This window comes from Chaetura pelagica, unplaced genomic scaffold, assembly GCF_000747805.2.
Source record: "Chaetura pelagica isolate M959 unplaced genomic scaffold, ChaPel_1.0 scaffold119, whole genome shotgun sequence".
In the NCBI taxonomy this organism is placed as follows: domain Eukaryota; kingdom Metazoa; phylum Chordata; class Aves; order Apodiformes; family Apodidae; genus Chaetura; species Chaetura pelagica.
In genome coordinates, this window is record NW_009954406.1 from 518,988 (window position 1) to 535,695 (window position 16,708).

The following is a 16,708-nucleotide window of genomic DNA, read 5'->3' on the forward strand; positions in this document are numbered from 1 at the left end:
GGCAACCGGGACGCGGCCCCGCCCCCCGCGCGGCCTGCGGTGCTTCCTCCATATTAACTGTTTCCATCTGTTCTAATTAAATCAATTTTTTTACATCAGCCACGCAGCTGATCGATATTTATGACGTTAAAATAACTCCAGCCGCTTGCAGGAAACCAAAGGTCCTCGTATGACTCTCTCCAGCTTCTAACAGACAACAGGTAACACCCGTTAAAATAATTTAAGCTTTATTTGGGCCTGGGAAACAGCAGAGTATCCGTAGAACCTGAATTTCATGCCACGGGAAGTTACAACAACAAGCAAATTTGAAATTGGGCTGAATTCTGAGGTGCAGAGTGCAGGGCCTCAGCTTTGCTAAACACAAACCATCCCTGGTTCTGCATGAACATCCATGGACGTGCTGCAGGCACCCAAGTGGTAGGAGAAGTTGTTTTTCCTTCCTGGCTTGAACAAGCACTGAGAGCAAAGCTTCACGTCATGGCAGGCATGGAAACATCAAGTATTTCAACAGGGTGCAGAACAAAGTTGTTTCAAAACATCTCAGGAAGGCCTGAAAACCTTCCCTGACCTTAAAGTCCATGTCATAGTGAAAACTGGCAACAGCCTTGAATGTACTTTCTCCCTGAATTGAGGAATTCTGGAGGTCACTGCACTGGAAATGTGTAGATGTGGCACTTCAGGGCATGCTCTCGTGGCCAAGGTTGTGGGGTTTTGTTGTGGAGGGTGTGTGGTTGTCTGTGGTTTGGTGGGTTTTTTGGTGAGTTTTGTTTGGTTTTTTATTTTGGGTTTTTTTTGTGTTGATGGTTTGACTCTGTGATCTCAGAGGTCCTTTCCAACCATGATAATTCTGTGATTCAGGAACACAGAAAAGCATTAAAATAATCCTATTTAAAAAAAAACCAACCAAAACACTTTGAGGCACAAGCTAAGGCTTAGACAACTTGCATTAAGGCTTAGACAACTTGCATTAAGGCTTAGACGACAAGCACACAATTATGAAGAGGATTTATATCAATTTTACTTGCAATCTGGAAAAAAACCCAAACAAAACCAAAAACTGAACTAAGTGTAGTCTTCCCAAGTCTTCAGATTTTCCAGTATGGGGAAGAACAGTTGCAGCGGGCACAGCAGTGAGGAAGGAGGCTGCTTGGCTCCAGGCTGGGTGTCAAGAGCTAAACAAGCACTGACTATACTCTTCTACTGACTATTTTTATGCCTGGATTTGTAGTTCTGCTTGACTGGAGACTATGGAATCTGAGAGGTCTTGGATAGCTTCAGCTTCCCTTCACAGTATGGTGTGTTCTCCTCTTTGCAATATACTGTACCCACTGCTAGTCCCAGTCCAGATTCTGTTGGTTGCAGGTGTAGAGCCATCTCCTTTACAGAGTACAGCCTTGCTGAGGTGAGAATTCCTCTCTTGGTTAGGGACATGTGCAAGAATTCTATGGAACACACATATTCAAATCCCATCTTCTTGAATTAACAGCATGGTCTCAACTCAGTTGTTCCACGTCAGCTGGAGATCATGTCTCTGCTGCTTTTGAACAGCCCTCACTGGTTCAGCTAGCTTATGCTTCCATACAAGTCACAGAATCATAGAATTATCAAGGTTGGAAAATACCTCCAAGATCAAGTCCAGTTGTCTGTCCTACAACCCATAACCACCAAGCCATCTCCTGAAACACCACAGCTACCTGTTTTTTTAACACCTCCAGGGACAGTGCCTGTGCTGCCTCCCTGGGCAGCCTGTTCCAATGCCTCATTACCCATTCAGTGAAGAACTTTTTCCTAATATCCAGTCTGAGCCTCCCCTGGTGCAAACTGACCCCATTTCCTCTTGTTGCATTGCTGGTCACAAGGGAGAAGAGCCCAACACCCACCTCACCACAACCTCCTCTCATGTAATTTTAGAGCACCATGAGTTCTCCTCTCAGCCTCCTCTTCTCCAGACTGAACTGCCCCAGCTCCCTCAGCCTCTTCTCATAAGACCTGTTCTCCAGACCCCTAATCAGCCTTGTTGCCCTTCTCTGTACCCTCTCCAGCACCTCAATGTCCTTCCTATCCTGCAGTGCCCAAAGCTGCACACAGTGCTCGAGGTGCAGCCTCACCAAGGCCGAGGAGATGGACAGGATCACCTCCCTGGTTCTGCTGGTCTGTCTCTTTTAAACCTTCATTTATTAACAGATTTAGTTGTCTGTTTTGGGGCTGAAATTTTCAAAAGGCACTTATAGGTTATACTTTTGTTTCCAGAAACCAGTGAGACACTTGGTATTTTGTTACACTCAAATCTAAATACTTTCCCTATAGTAAACACCACAGTGACCATTAACTAGTATTTCCTAGTTAAACCTAAATGGTATTTTAAGAGTAGAGTAGTGCAACAAACCTTGTCCATTCACCCTCCAAGTTCTTACAGGATACAACAGTAAAGAAAACAGTAATTTGTGAGGTATTAGCCCATTTCAGATTTAATTAATTTCCTTATTTACTTAATAATCTTCAACTGAACTCGACAGCTAAATTGGTCAGATCCTATGGTACGATACGTGAAAGGTAGTATTAAAAATATTCTCTTGCTAAAAATAAACTTAAGCAAGAAGTAAAAGATCAAAAGCATCTATGTAATTAAAAATTATTAAATCGAGAGTATGAAACAAACTCAGCATTGTGCGTTTAATTAAAAATATTACCCTATAAATTAAAACCTAAGGCTTAAAAATAGTAATCAAGGTCAACAGAATTATTAAAGCAAAGTATCCTTGTCTAATTTGGAAATTTCTGAGTAAATTTATGATTAAACACAGGCAATTCTACTGAAAAGAAAAGAAGGGGAAAAGGAATCTTGACCAAGTTGCTAAGAAGATGCATTATTTTTGTAAGATAATAAAAAGGTTGTTTCAGGTTAAGAGATCCCACCAGCATTCTGCCACAGAGCAGGCTAATTAATAGAGGCAAGAAATTGCTCCCAGTGAGGGAAGAGTAGGGAATACCTTAGCAACAACTCTGGCAATTCAAATTGTGACTCTGTCCTGCAGAAAGCTGCTTCCTCACAACATGAGGAAAGCTGCTTCCTCACAAGATGAGGAAGGAAAATAAAACAAACAAATGTTCTCTTTGTCATAAGTTTTCCTTTATTTAAAGTCAATGGCAAATTCCTTTTGTCTGCTACATCCAGTGTTGGAGCTCGGCACAAGGGTTCAGAGGGTTTAGAAGGAAGCTATGTGACAATGTCACTGTAAGAACAGTTTCAGCTGGCTTTAGACTCACAAGAATCAAAAGATTTCTTTCCTGCAGATGCTCCAGAAGAATATTAATTGTGAAGTTTCAGTTGAGTATCAAAACTGCAATCAGGAAGCTTTGCCTAGCTGAGGTGGCTGCCCGGGTGACAGCTCTGAAAGCCAGTTGTACAGAGGTAACCAAAAAGTTACTTGCACAGCACAGACTTAAGGCAAAGTTGTCCCCATATATTTGATGCCACTTTTGGAGTGAGGAGGAGAGGGAACGAGTTCTCAGTGGCTGGCTTTCCTATTGTGGTTGTGAACATCTGAACATGATGCCTTACTACTGAGATCAGCCTCTACAGCAAAGACACAAAGGAGCTATTAAGTACCTGGTGGCTTGATTTCTCCAGGTTGTCCTTATGTCATCATCCATAGGTGCTGGGCACGCAGTGATGCTGAGACAGCCGAGTTTTGCAGCACTGCTTCTTGATGCATTGATTTTAGTGGCCAGTGCCTGTGCTCTTTCACCTCTAGCAGCAGATAACCTGTGTGTGTTGGCAGATACTGGGCTGACTGTATTAAAAATTAGCTGTTAGCTAACTGTAACTTACACAGCCACTGATGTATACAATAAATACTTTAACTCCAGATGGATCATGTCTGACCATTTAAGTAGCATTCAATTGTAAAACAGGAGAAGAAACAGATCCATACTCAAAGAACATTGTTTGAAATTGATAGTTGCTTTCCTTCCCTACCAACTGGCATCTGATATGTTCTGTCCTTTTTGAGAAGTATTCTTGTTAGACGTATTTTCATGACCTGTGACTGGCTGGCCAACAGATGGATTGTGGAACAGACTGGGACTCTTAGAAAACTGTGGCTGAAAAAAACCAACCCCACAACTCTCAACATGGAAATAGTCTCCGAACCAAAATGATAATCTATATGATTTTCCAAGCCATACTAAAAACATTTCAACTCAAATAATATGTAATAATGTCTTTATTAAAGAGATTGCTTTATAAGAGAACAAACACTTCTCTGAAGGTTTTAACCTTTTGCATGCCAAGAGTCAGCATTAGTCTGAGATAATAAACCCACTTGGGAATTGACAACTTTCTTACTCTGCTGGCAATTATTACCTGAAACTCTCACCACATGTAGTTGGGAGCAGATGACACATTATTTATGCTCAATAATTTTACATGTGCCCCATTTTCAGCCTTATCTTTTGAAAAACAGAGATAAATAGCAATCAATAGTCATGTACCCTTGATTTGTTTTCAGTGTAAGATTCCATGCTAATTGCAGATGTAATATTTATGAGTGTAAATATAAGAATTAACCACTCTGGGTTGGTTTTCTTTTCTTTTGTTTTTACATGTGAATATTTTGGCTTACAAAATTAACAGCATACAGTAAATAATCCTCCCGTACTTTGTACAAACTACATGATTTTGATATACAAGGATTCTGTTTTTATTACAGTGACAATATACAACCATGTCTATTTACAATGCAAAAAGTATATAAACCACATTTTAAACATTCTGCTACTGGCAGCCACTATTATTTAGGAGGTAGCTTTAATTAACAAAATGAACTGAAGCCACATTTCCCATCATGTGTTCTATCAAATAATTTACAATACAAAGATAAAAATTCATTGTATGAACAGTATATACACAATTCTCAAAACAGCAATCTAGCTTTAAATCTTAACAAAAATGTCTCCAGAGTAGCTGGGATGGCAGTGGATTTGCTCTTGATTTAGGTATTGTTCAAGAAACATACAGAATTATTTAATCATGCATTCGTAGCTTTATGTCGCTCTGATTTCAAACTAAATATAAATGGACCACTGATTGTACTTAAATCATTTGGGTCTCAGGACTTGAATGGTTTAAAAACACTGCACTGATTTAGATTAAAATCAGTGAGTTTGCACAGTGTACTTCACTCTCAGTAAATTAATTTTAAAAATTATTTTCTTTATTGCAAAATTACTTTCTGTGTTCCCTCCATTTGCTAAGATCTCAGTCTATTCCTAGATATTATTGGGGTGCTCTAACATTCAGCAGGCTGCAGAGCATTAACCAGACAAGAGATGAGCTGTATTCATTGACAGAACTGCTAACACCCCCCTGATGCACCAATGCTTCTTCCAGCAGGGTGACCCGACTGCGTAACACTGCAGAAAGTTGCTGTAGTTCACCTGAACTAATGCATCATCACTGGAAAAACATGTCCAACCCTATTATTCCTGACAGCTGTTCATATTCTTATTTCAGAGTCTACAGTCACTGTGGATTACAAGTGCTTTACTGTAGCAAATTAAACGTTGGCTTGAATTATTAAACAAACATGGTATTCCTATATTGCTGTCACAGTTACGTGTGGGAGAATTAATCCCTTTTTTGGCCCTGCAGTAAAATTCATCCTGAGATTCAATGCTGAATACACTATACAAAGCTAGCAAAAGAGGTTTTTTTCTTAATTATAGAAAAGTCACATTTAAAAATAATTCCTTTAGTATTAAACAGCTGTCCTTTATATTGTGCTTTGGCAAAAGAAAAAAAATAGAAATCAACAGAACTTACCTCGCCAACAGCAGAAGCAAAGTACAACTGGAGTACAATGTGGAAACACAGCATTAGCATGTAAAAAACTGTATAAAAGAAACCACTATTGTGTGGAAAGAGTAAAAATATCGGGTAACAAATTTGGTTTACCAATTATTTACAGTCAGGGCAACCGATTTATTCGTAAGTTATTCTTTTAAATGTATGGCTCAAGAAGTTACCGCCCGCTTCCCTTCTTCCCAAACGACACTGAGCGATGATTACAAAAGTGCTTCCTGCTCGAAAGGCCAAAACAGGCAGCGGCCTGCGAAGGGCTACACCTCTTTATCAGAACAGCTGTTGGCCAGAACACCTCTCAGTCTTTAATCCTGGGTATGTTGTAGGCGTAACGAACCAAGGGGAACCCTCGGCTTTGGTAGAAACAGGCGCGGCCACAGGCCTGCACTTGGTCCGAGCTGTCCGACACAAAGGAGTCATCCTCGTCCGCGTAGTCGGAGTGAGCCGACTGGGTGCCACAGTCCGACCAGTAGCCGTCGGGCCTGTGGCATGGCACCACCGCCAGCGCGGGGCAGCTGTGGGATTTGATTAAATGTTTACAGGGCACGGGCTTGGATAAGAGGAGCGACTCGCAGCACTCGCAGACGGCGATGTTACCCTGCAGGTGAGTGTAGACCCCGCACTCGTAGTAGAAATCCTGCGCGACGCAGCCCCCCTGGGTGTTGACAGCGATGGCCAGCGCGCCGTTCTTCCTGCTCATGTGGCGCCTGAGCAGCTTCCAGTCCTCCTTGAACTTCGGGTTGAAGAACACGTACAGAACGGGATTCAGGCAAGCAGGTAACGGGAAAAAAATCAAAGTGACAGACTTCATGATCTCGGGGCTGATGGAAATGGCTGTGATCAGCGGCGCGAAGGAGAAGAAGGCAACGGGGCAGAAAAAGATGCAGTTCGTGAAGATGAGCCAAGCGACGTGCTTTATCATGCTGGACTGCAAGTTTTCGGAGAGGTCCTCTTTTTCCAAGTTGCAATAGAGTTTGGTGTAGATAATAGCCATTAGCAAAAATGCTAATGAATTTAGGAGCACTAAAGTTACTGTGAAGCCTAACGAAGGTGTCTCTCCGGTGGGGAAGGGCAAGCAAAGGGGTGATGCCGAGTACTCCGATTTATAAAAGAGTGGTAAGCACCCTGCTACCACAGCACACAGGAAAGCAAAACCTGCTGCCATCTGAAACTGTTTTTGGCGATTGCTTTTCCCCTTTTTAATGATCTCCTTTGCAGAGAAGCTCCGTTCAACAGCTGCCAGCATCAGGAAAAAAATGGCACTTTCTGAGGAAAAGACTGCAAGAAACCCAGCTACTCTGCAGCCACTGCCAGTCTCCCACCATATGCCAAATTCAGCAAATCTGCCCCAAGAGACAGCATCCAAGAAAGTTAAAATACCAGTATAGACTCCCATAAATAAATTAGAAACAGAAATAAGGCCTATAAACAGTTTGGAAGATGGCAGTGGAGTACAGGATGCAAATATTGTTAACATGACAAGCAGGTTGAAGAACAAAGCAACCAAAAAAATAAACCAGACAGTAAGTCGAATCATCCAGCTGCCCAATAAATATTCACAAGGCTTAAAAGCACCTAGAAGAAAAAAAAACAAAACAGACAACCAATTTAGGAAAAAATGCGTGTCTTAATAAGATTTTCAAAGGTATTAGAGGAGCACTCCTCATTAATTCATGAATAGAGTACACAGCTGAACAGCTAAATAGGTCAGTTGAAAGTAAATGATTCTGCTGAAGCTATTTACTAATTAATCACGCCTGAAAAAATAATTACTGTGATGAATGGTCACTTGAGAATACTTCGTATAAACAAGCTAGCTAAACAAACCTAATTACCTTTTAGCTACTCAAAATAGCTTCTATGAGTGCCACCTAAATACTTCTTACATGCTTCAGAAATAAAAAATTGGTAACACAATAAAAGCAAATGTCCACAACCAACTTGTAAGGGGAAAGAATTTTTTTAGAAGTAATGCTTTCTCTCAAAAAATGATTCACAAACATGTCCTCTGGAATAACACAGGGAAACATCTGTAAAACAGCTGATGAATTCAATGTAAGCAGATTGAAAGGGGACAGGAATTCACTGCAAGCCCTCTCCCCCACCCTTGTCACTGAAAGGAACTGTGAGCTTGGAAAGTCATCTAGGGGAAAATACGTTTTTTCTTCTTCTTCTTTTGCCACTTAAAAAAGTTGGAATAATAAAAAATGCCCAACAAGCTAAATAATACGAGGAAAGTTGAGGAAAAAAGGTCACTACTACTGCTTGCCCTTCTAATCCTTCTAATTGCTGTTTATTCCATAGGGAAATCCTACTGATTTTAAGTAACAATTAGAAGAGTTTAACCTCTCCTACATCCCCATTAGGCACTGCTAATTGTCTGAAGCACAATAGCTGGGGATCTCTCCCTGCAGTCGGGCACTCTGGGAGCTGAAGGCACAGCAGAAAAATGCCAAAACTGTGCTGCCACCTCAGGCTGGAGCTTTCTGGGCTGGATTCAACCCATGACTCCTGGCTCTCTGCAGCTCATGCCCTCCCTTGAGGCAGGTGAAAACTAAGTATAACCCATCCCTAATGCAGGCTGGAACAACAACTGCACAGAACAACAAAATGTTAGTGCAAGAGCCTCCCAAGGCCTAAAGCTATTTCCAGAAATTACCAAACTGACAGGCCAAAAAAACAATCTTTGTTGAAATAAGCAAGCTTCATTTCTGGGCAATGGTGCTAACTGGATTATCAGACCAGTAAAATCAGCAATAAAATCCCTTTGGTTTGTTTTTTTTTGCAGGTGTTCCTAAGTAAGGCATCCTTGCTGGGATCATTATTTTTACAGTACATTCACATGACACAGCAATACCTGCTAAGCTGAATCTACTTAGTAATAAACAACAACTTAGGAAATTTTAAAAAGCCAGTGCTGTGCTTCCAAAATCAACTTGAAGTCTGTTCTCTAGTAGCTGTACAGCGAGATGTCTTTAGACAAACAAATAACCACATCACACTTGCCTGTCTTTCAATCCTTAAAAGTCCTTAAAATTCCCAGCCCACCGGGGGGAATTGATGCTGGGAAGGATGTGCTGCAGCTTTCAGTGCTGTGCTACTTGAGTGCCACTGTTCAGCAATCCATTCCTGCCATTAGGCAAAGCAGAAAGTGGCTCTACGAGATCAGCAATGATTCAGAAGTTACAGGGTGGGTGGAGTGTCCTACTTATGACCAGATGACAGCATGGCATAGAAAACAAGTTGTTAGTATGGGAGGGACTGGTGGAAAACAAGACAAATTCTGAACTTGTAAAACAAGCTCTTTGTTCCTTTTAGAGCTGCAGCATGTCTAGCACAGGCAAAAAGAGAGCGCTGAAGGTTTTAAAGATTTAACCCTTGTAACACATCATCTGAATTCTAATTCTGTGAACAGGAGATCAAAAGCCAATCAGCAGTATTGGTCAAATTAATTCTCAGATCATGTACAGTTACATTAATAAAATATTTGACTTTCTGGCCATTATTTTTTTTTTTGCTGTGATCAAGAAATCCCTGTGATATTATATATAACAAAGCTGGAGCTAGCCCCCCAAAAAATGAAGAGTGACCAGGTTTTCACAACCAATGTTTACCCCAGTCTAGGAGAAGAGAATGAAAGAAGACTTGGAAAACCCCAGAAGTAACTTCAGTGGCAGCATTCTGTTCCCCCATCTGTGTGTTCCTGTTTATGAACACAGGAGGGTACAAGACACAGGGAATCCTCTAGAGAGCCCATGACAAAGGCAAGGAAGGAGAAGACGCTACAGCAAGAGCTTTAGGAACCATGGGGAACCACGTGTGGAAACTCACAGGATGAGGAAGATGAGCAGAAGGACAGCAATAAAGCTGGCTAGAATTAAAATATTTGTTTGCAAGATCAAAGACTTTAAACACTCCTGGGCTGTTCAAGTCTGAATTGGAGTAGCTCTGGTATGCCAATAAGACCTCTCATTGCACAAGTATCTGCAGCAGTTTAAAATGCTACTGCCTGCTCCAGCTACTTCTAACAGCCCTCTGCTGTCCATGAATGCAGCTATGGCAGGACTGGGGAACAGAGTGAATGTTCTCCTCCTCTCTCCTGCAAAGACCTCAGGCTTAGTTAAAACCACCAATGACAACAGCTGGAATAAAGCTATGAAAGCACAGGTTGACTTCTCACTGAAGCATATGAGCATTCATACAGTCTGCTCCACAGACATCTCTTTGGCAAGAGAAACAAGATTTAGGGAACAGTGCATTAAACACAGCAAGCTCAAAATAGAAGTATCACAGTCTTGTATGTTCTGCTTATGCTGACTTCTGCAATATAGTGCTGTGTGTGTCTAAAGCTGAGGCAAATCTTTGTGACTGCTCATGCAAAACAACACTGACATCAAAGGAAGTTTCACCCAAGCATTGGAGAATTCTATCTTCTGTGTATGGAGTGACTATAAGGAATGAAATGCCCAACTCTGCAAAAAAGTATTTGCATGACACCATAAAGTTCACAGTGTGGCTAAAGCACATTATAAGATTTACCTGTTGCTGGTGTACAGTGAATAATAGTCTGCCCCAGTTCCTCATTCTCTTCATTTCTTAGAACATCTGCATCAGCTGTATCCAGTAAAAATAAAAAAACCAACAGGTTAGTTTAAAGATGACAAGAAAAAAAGAGAAATGCAGTGAGCTGCCCAGGATGGAAATAGTCCTTTTAAAGATCAAAGAGCTAACACTTGACCCACATTCAAGCCTTGAACAAATTGAGCTGTTCTGGTTTGTGACATAAGGGTGAATGTTCAGTGTGGAAATTGCTGCAGCAGTCTGAGTTATTATTGCCTGTCACAGCTACTCGCAATACTTTGCAACAAAGCAGCAACATCTTTCATCACCAGGAAAAGATCTATGGGCCCTGAAGTGACAGTGGAAGGACAAGGCCTTGCTAAACATGAAGGTCAAAATACTGAGCACTACAAAATATTTTTGTTCTGGCAGAAAATGACAGAAACAATACTGGCAGTTTAGAATTAAAAAAAAAAAAAGGAAAATAAAAAGAAAAAAATATTGTGTCATTTTTCCTTAAACAGGCAAATCTTAAAACACTTAGAAAGAACATGGCACTACCGTAAGCAGTCACCAAGCACTTTCAGAGACAGCTTTTGTATCCCTATAAAGCTTTACATTTGCCAAATTTCTTTATTCAAAGGCAACATACAAATATTTGGTCTAGTCTAGGCCACAAAAATCCTGCCAGTGTAGTGCAGTGAAACACTTACCCTTCTCACGGTCCATCAAGGCACCCTGATCTTGGTGACTGGAATCTTCAGCATCAGAGTTTAAGTAAGACTCACAACCCCAAAATGCACAGCACTGGTAAGCATATGGTACAGAGAGAGACCTGAAAGACAGGCAGAACAACAGTAAGTGTTACCAGTTGTAACCTGAGAAATTACCAACTATTAAAAAGACTTAAGTGGCACACTTCAGCTCTAAAACTGAAGATTCTTTTTGTCATGTTTGCTGATAAAAAACTATTTAAAATTGGATCAGCTGTAACTGTTTCTGATGAGCTTTGGCACAGAGATAAAGGACAGGTGATGCACCCAAGTCTTGTCTGCTGCAAGTACAAAGAAAATTCTGTGATGTTCACATCTCCCTACTACTCATTCTACTCCAAATACAAAACAAATTCTGATCCACATTTCTGGAGTTGACATACAACTTAAACTGGAAACTAATGAAGCAAGTTAATTAAAAAGTAACAGTTTAGTAATGAAGTTAATTCCCAGAAGAAGCAAAGCAAGTTGTTGGGTTTTTTTTAATTTTGCTATTGCCTTTTTGTGTGCTTGACAGAATGTTACATACTATTAATCCTAGTAGAGAAGAAATCCAGTCACCCACAGAATTTTAAGAAGTTCATGAAAACGACAGGATAATAGCAGACCAGAAACTATTTTTTCTGACTCAAAGCTACAATATCAACTACCTGCATGATTGTACCTGAATTCTGTTCTTGCAAAGATTCAGGAGGAACATCAGTCTAAAGGTTACCACAATGTATTAGTTCTCAAACACAGTTCAAAACCAAAAACCCATCTGCTGAGGCCCGCCTGTAAAAATTACATGGATTCTTTTGCTGGCTTCAGACAAATTAACAGTATCTTCATCTCCATTTTTCTGTTGGACAGTATGGGAAACAACTTTTAACTGCTTCTTGAGGATTGAAATATTAATGAGCAGAAAGATCTTTGAAAATGCAAAGCAGTTAATCACTATCTGATCCACCTCCCACTAAAATCAGTACTGGGTTACTCTCATAATTTGCCTCCAAGAATAAACAGCATAAAGTGTGGTGATTATGGAATCAAGACACCTGCACATCTGCTCCTGTTTTCCATACTCTGAAAGATAGATGTGCTCAGTTCGATAACAAATGGAATTCACCCAAAACCACTACTCAAAAATCAGGTGGTATCTGCTTGAAAAGTGGTGGTGGAAAAATATTAAGAAGTTTCAAGAAAATTGTCTGCAAATGGCTTCTGTACCAGAATAGACAGATGCCCTTTTCATGCATTGTTCAGCCTGAAGAAGAGAAGGCCCTGGGGAGACCTCACAGTGGCCTTCCAGTATCTGAAGGGGGCCTACAGGAAAGCTGGGGAGGGATTTTTATGAGGGCTTGTAGTGACAGGATGAGGGGTAATGGATCGAAACTAGAAGGGAGATTTAAGTTAGACATTAGGAAGAAATTCTGTAGTGTGAGAGTGGTGAGACATTGGAACAGGTTGCCCAGGGAAGTTGTGGAAACCTCATCCCTGGAAGTGTTCAAGGGCAGGTTGGATGGGGCTTGGAACAACCTGGTCTAGTGGGAGGTGTCCCTGGCCATGCAGGGGGTTGGATCTAGATGATTTTTACTGTCCCTTTCAACTCAAACCATTCTATGATTCTACAGTTCTATGATACGCCAACTTTAAGGCCCTACAGGACTCAGCTAACAGCCTGATTGTCATGAGTATTATTAAATTGGACTTCATTTTGTTGTCACGTTGGTTGTTCCTGTCAAAGTAAAGGAGGGACTCTGCAGTTTTTCCTACCAACATACCGGAGTTTTGCAAAGTTCTTCGCTGCCAAAGCCTCTTTCAACTCAGAATTGCCTGCAAGTTTAAGCTGGTTCAGTCCACTCAGTCCTTCAGCTGGAACTGAAGTGAGTTCATTGAAACTTAGGTCTCTGCAATGTGAATATTAAGATAGTGTTACAACAAAGTGAACTTGAACACTATAGCACACATTTCATTGAAGTAGGAAGGCTTCTTCAAGTCTCCTACCAAGGCTGTGGTCAGGCAAATGCCTGTCAGTGCAGCAGGCACTTTAAAGAAGTGTTCTCTGCAGATGTTCACCTAGTGAGAGGTTTTGTGAGCCACAGAGATGAAATACATGATGGGCACATATCAACGTTAAGCTAAAAATATTTATTATCTCAGTAGTTTAATGCTAGAGAGAGGACGTTGCTGCACAGAATTGCCTACTTACAAGTTAGCAAGAGCTCCAACAGTGATGAAAGCTTCCTTGTGGATGTGATGGATCCGATTTCTACTGAGGTCACTGCAATCAATGCCAAATGAGATTATTTTAGCAGTTTCATCAGAACTTTGTAACAGCCACTATATTGAGAAAAAACTTAAGGTTACAAATACATTATGCCTTTGTCAGAAAAGTAGAACAACACTCTCATTTCCCCTCTCTCCCCAGTCAGCCAGATGCAGCAGCAGCCAAATCCCTTGGTAAGGCAGGTGTAAGCTGCTTAACCTCATCCCTGAGGTGGCATCCATCTCCCCCCTCCCTGCCCCCTTTCCTTTCCTTCCTGGTACTAGCAACTCAGCCTATGCTCCCAAGGCAGAGGCCATCTCTGGCAACCACCCATTCCCAGGCTGAAGGTGCCAAGATGATCCCTTTGGTGACAAGCTGCACCTAGGGCAGACCACATCAGATCAGGAGGGGCAAGGCAACAGAAGAACAAACAGAAGAGCATCTGCTGTACTAGCAACTCAGCCTATGCTCCCAAGGCAGAGGCCATCTCTGGCAACCACCCATTCCCAGGCTGAAGGTGCCAAGATGATCCCTTTGGTGACAAGCTGCACCTAGGGCAGACCACATCAGATCAGGAGGGGCAAGGCAACAGAAGAACAAACAGAAGAGCATCTGCTTTGTTGGATTTCAAAATCCACATCCAGCTCCTACTGGACCACCATGATTTATATTCTGACATTCCTTTTAACAAACCTGTCAATTTGTGGATTTTTTTTCCCCTGATAATTACGTTCTTGCATAATCTTCATATAGCTAGAGATGTAAGGGATAATTTTATTTACTGTCTGCTCCTCTTGAGAAAAACAGGAAAATCTCCCCAAGAAAGAATGTGTAATGGAATAATATAATAATAATATATTGCAAAATACTACCAACAATTTTTCCTTTTTCAATCTCCACATATATAAAAAATATTATAGCCTATAAAAGCAAAATGGAGAATAGAAAAAATGGGACTACAACTCACTGCTAGTATCTCTGGTATAGCATTTACTTCACCTAAGGATTCAGCACATCTGCCCTTTTTCCACCATTCAGCTTTGTAACACCAAACCCTATGATCAGTTTACACAGCAATCAAGAACATTATCTTGTTTTACTCAGTATGCAAAACTATGTACACTTACAGGATACGAAGGGATGACAGTCCTTGAAAGGTATCCTCAGTGATTTCATGGATTTGATTATGCTGTAAGGAACTGCAAAGGGAAGAAGTAGAAACAGAACTTTATTGGCAAACTGAGCTGACTTCAAAACAAGGGACTGTTCAGTTCCTGCTAATACATAGATTTAGCCCTATAAATGGGAAGATTTTTCTCATTTCCCCCTGTAGGCAAACTGTTTAAATACCTGCTCTGCACTTCACATTAGCCATGGTAATACAACCATGAAGGTCTTTTGTGGTGCCTCTGTCCAATCCCAATTCATAACTCATTTAATTTACAAGAGACTACTAACTGTGGACTAAATTACTTCCAAGTAGCACTTTGTGAACTTTGAAGAGTCACTCTGAGATTTAAACTCATCTTCTGAATTCTGAAGGAACCTTTGGGCCCTATTCTTACCCTGGGTGCACTTTTCCTTCTCAAAATATGGATTTATGAAAGAAAAACGTTAGGAAGAGCTAATGGGCAAATTATGCTTCCATTTCAGTAGCTGTCTTTACAATGACACTAAAGATGTAAAATGTATTACAGCAAAAACCTGTGAGAAGTCTATTAGCCCCACTCTGGTTAAGTGGAAAGAAGCTTGAGAGCCATCGAGGTGGAAGGAGAAGCAAGAATATATGCAGATGGAAAAATTATGTAGGGTCTAGAAATAATGTTTAATCCTAAGCTTTAAAGGAATGAAGTAAGGAAAAGCAAAGATGGGTTTTGAATGTGTCTTGGAGAGACTACAGGAAAAACATTTTATACAAGGTTGCTTACACAAGCTGGTTGGAGGCAGCTGAAGAAGAGTGGAAGAAATGAGGAAAAAGGAAAACACATACATGTTCATTCCATCTATAAGTATAGCAATATTACTATGAAATGCAGGATTAAGTGTCCTTCATTCTTTTTTGTGCCATAGAAATGATTAAAAGTGCTTGAATTCTCTATCCAGCACACCCCTCACATGAAATAGCCATATTATCTCTCTCCTTGATCTCAGAAAAGTTATGATCAAACATGAAGTAAAAAAGGTTTCTAGAGACTTGGACTCAGCATGCTAAGGAGGTAATAAGGATAAACAAGTTGTCTTTCTACTTACATTTCTTCCAAGGAGTGGCAGCCCTTAAAACTTGGGAGGTCCTTTATATTGTTATAAGACAAGTCCCTTCAAAACAGAAAATGGGAGAAAGGTGCTTAGTTAATCTCTTTTCTACCTGAAACATCTCATCACTTGTAACCATAAAATGGATGGTAGGACATGTCTACTTTTCAGAAGCATTATGTGGCAAAACTAAGGGCAGTTTAGAGAAAATCTTGAATGGCATCACAAGTGTGATGTCTCTACAGTCATCCTATCTAGCCTCACTTTGATTTACATATTACACACACCCAAAAATGTAGAAAGACATAACTGCTATGTCAAGCTTGCAATAGTCAGCAAATAGCAGAAATGAGGCTATATAACTAAAATCTTGATTCATTGCCTTATATTCACTCTGACCAGATAACATTCAAAAACTGCGTATCTATATTCCTCCCTCTCTTTGTCTCTGAATTTGGTGAACATTTTTTTATTTATTTACTTTCCTGATATATTCAACTAGTGATGAAAAGCAAGCAAGCATGACAAAAAAATCTATACAAAATTTTTCCATTTCACAAGAATTAACAACTGAAACCAGTGTTCTGTAATTAAAAAGGGAAAAACAGGTCGTGCCTTTATAGTGGCTTCAATAGCTCATGATATCCCTCCCAACTGACACTGTTCAATTCCACAGTCACTGCCTTCAGCTCTGCCTCTGGATATATGCATACCTGAAAATACTGGACAAATTCCCTATATTCTAAGAGTTATAATGTAAAAAGCTTTATTCATAACCTGCTTTTTTAGAATAAACTGGATAGATAGCATGCAATGCAGGACTTTGGTGCATATCTTTATTTAGGCTGTTGGTACCTCCCTAAGCAGAGCAAAGAACATTCAGATTCTCCTGCGAAACTATATAACAAAAAGAGACTAGAAACTTGCCAGCAGTCTTCACAATTCTGTTCAAAAGATAAACTGCCATTTGAAAGAAGTCCTACCTCGCCATTTTTTTTCCTAGTCTTTCTT

At 40.5% G+C, this 16,708-nt stretch overlaps 1 protein-coding gene across 1 annotated transcript in view; it reads right to left on the reverse strand.

Moving 5' to 3' along the window:
• Positions 1-6,161: 6,161 nt before the first annotated feature.
• LGR4 (leucine-rich repeat containing G protein-coupled receptor 4) overlaps positions 6,162-16,708 on the reverse strand; it is a 45,435-nt gene continuing 34,888 nt past the window's right edge. The window contains exons 12-18 of the mRNA XM_010004262.1: positions 15,695-15,760; positions 14,572-14,643; positions 13,388-13,459; positions 12,960-13,085; positions 11,131-11,258; positions 10,403-10,477; positions 6,162-7,438 (exon numbers count right to left, since the gene is read on the reverse strand). Coding sequence (XP_010002564.1) covers positions 6,162-7,438; positions 10,403-10,477; positions 11,131-11,258; positions 12,960-13,085; positions 13,388-13,459; positions 14,572-14,643; positions 15,695-15,760 — 1,816 coding nt within the window. The remainder of the gene's footprint in view (positions 7,439-10,402; positions 10,478-11,130; positions 11,259-12,959; positions 13,086-13,387; positions 13,460-14,571; positions 14,644-15,694; positions 15,761-16,708) is intronic.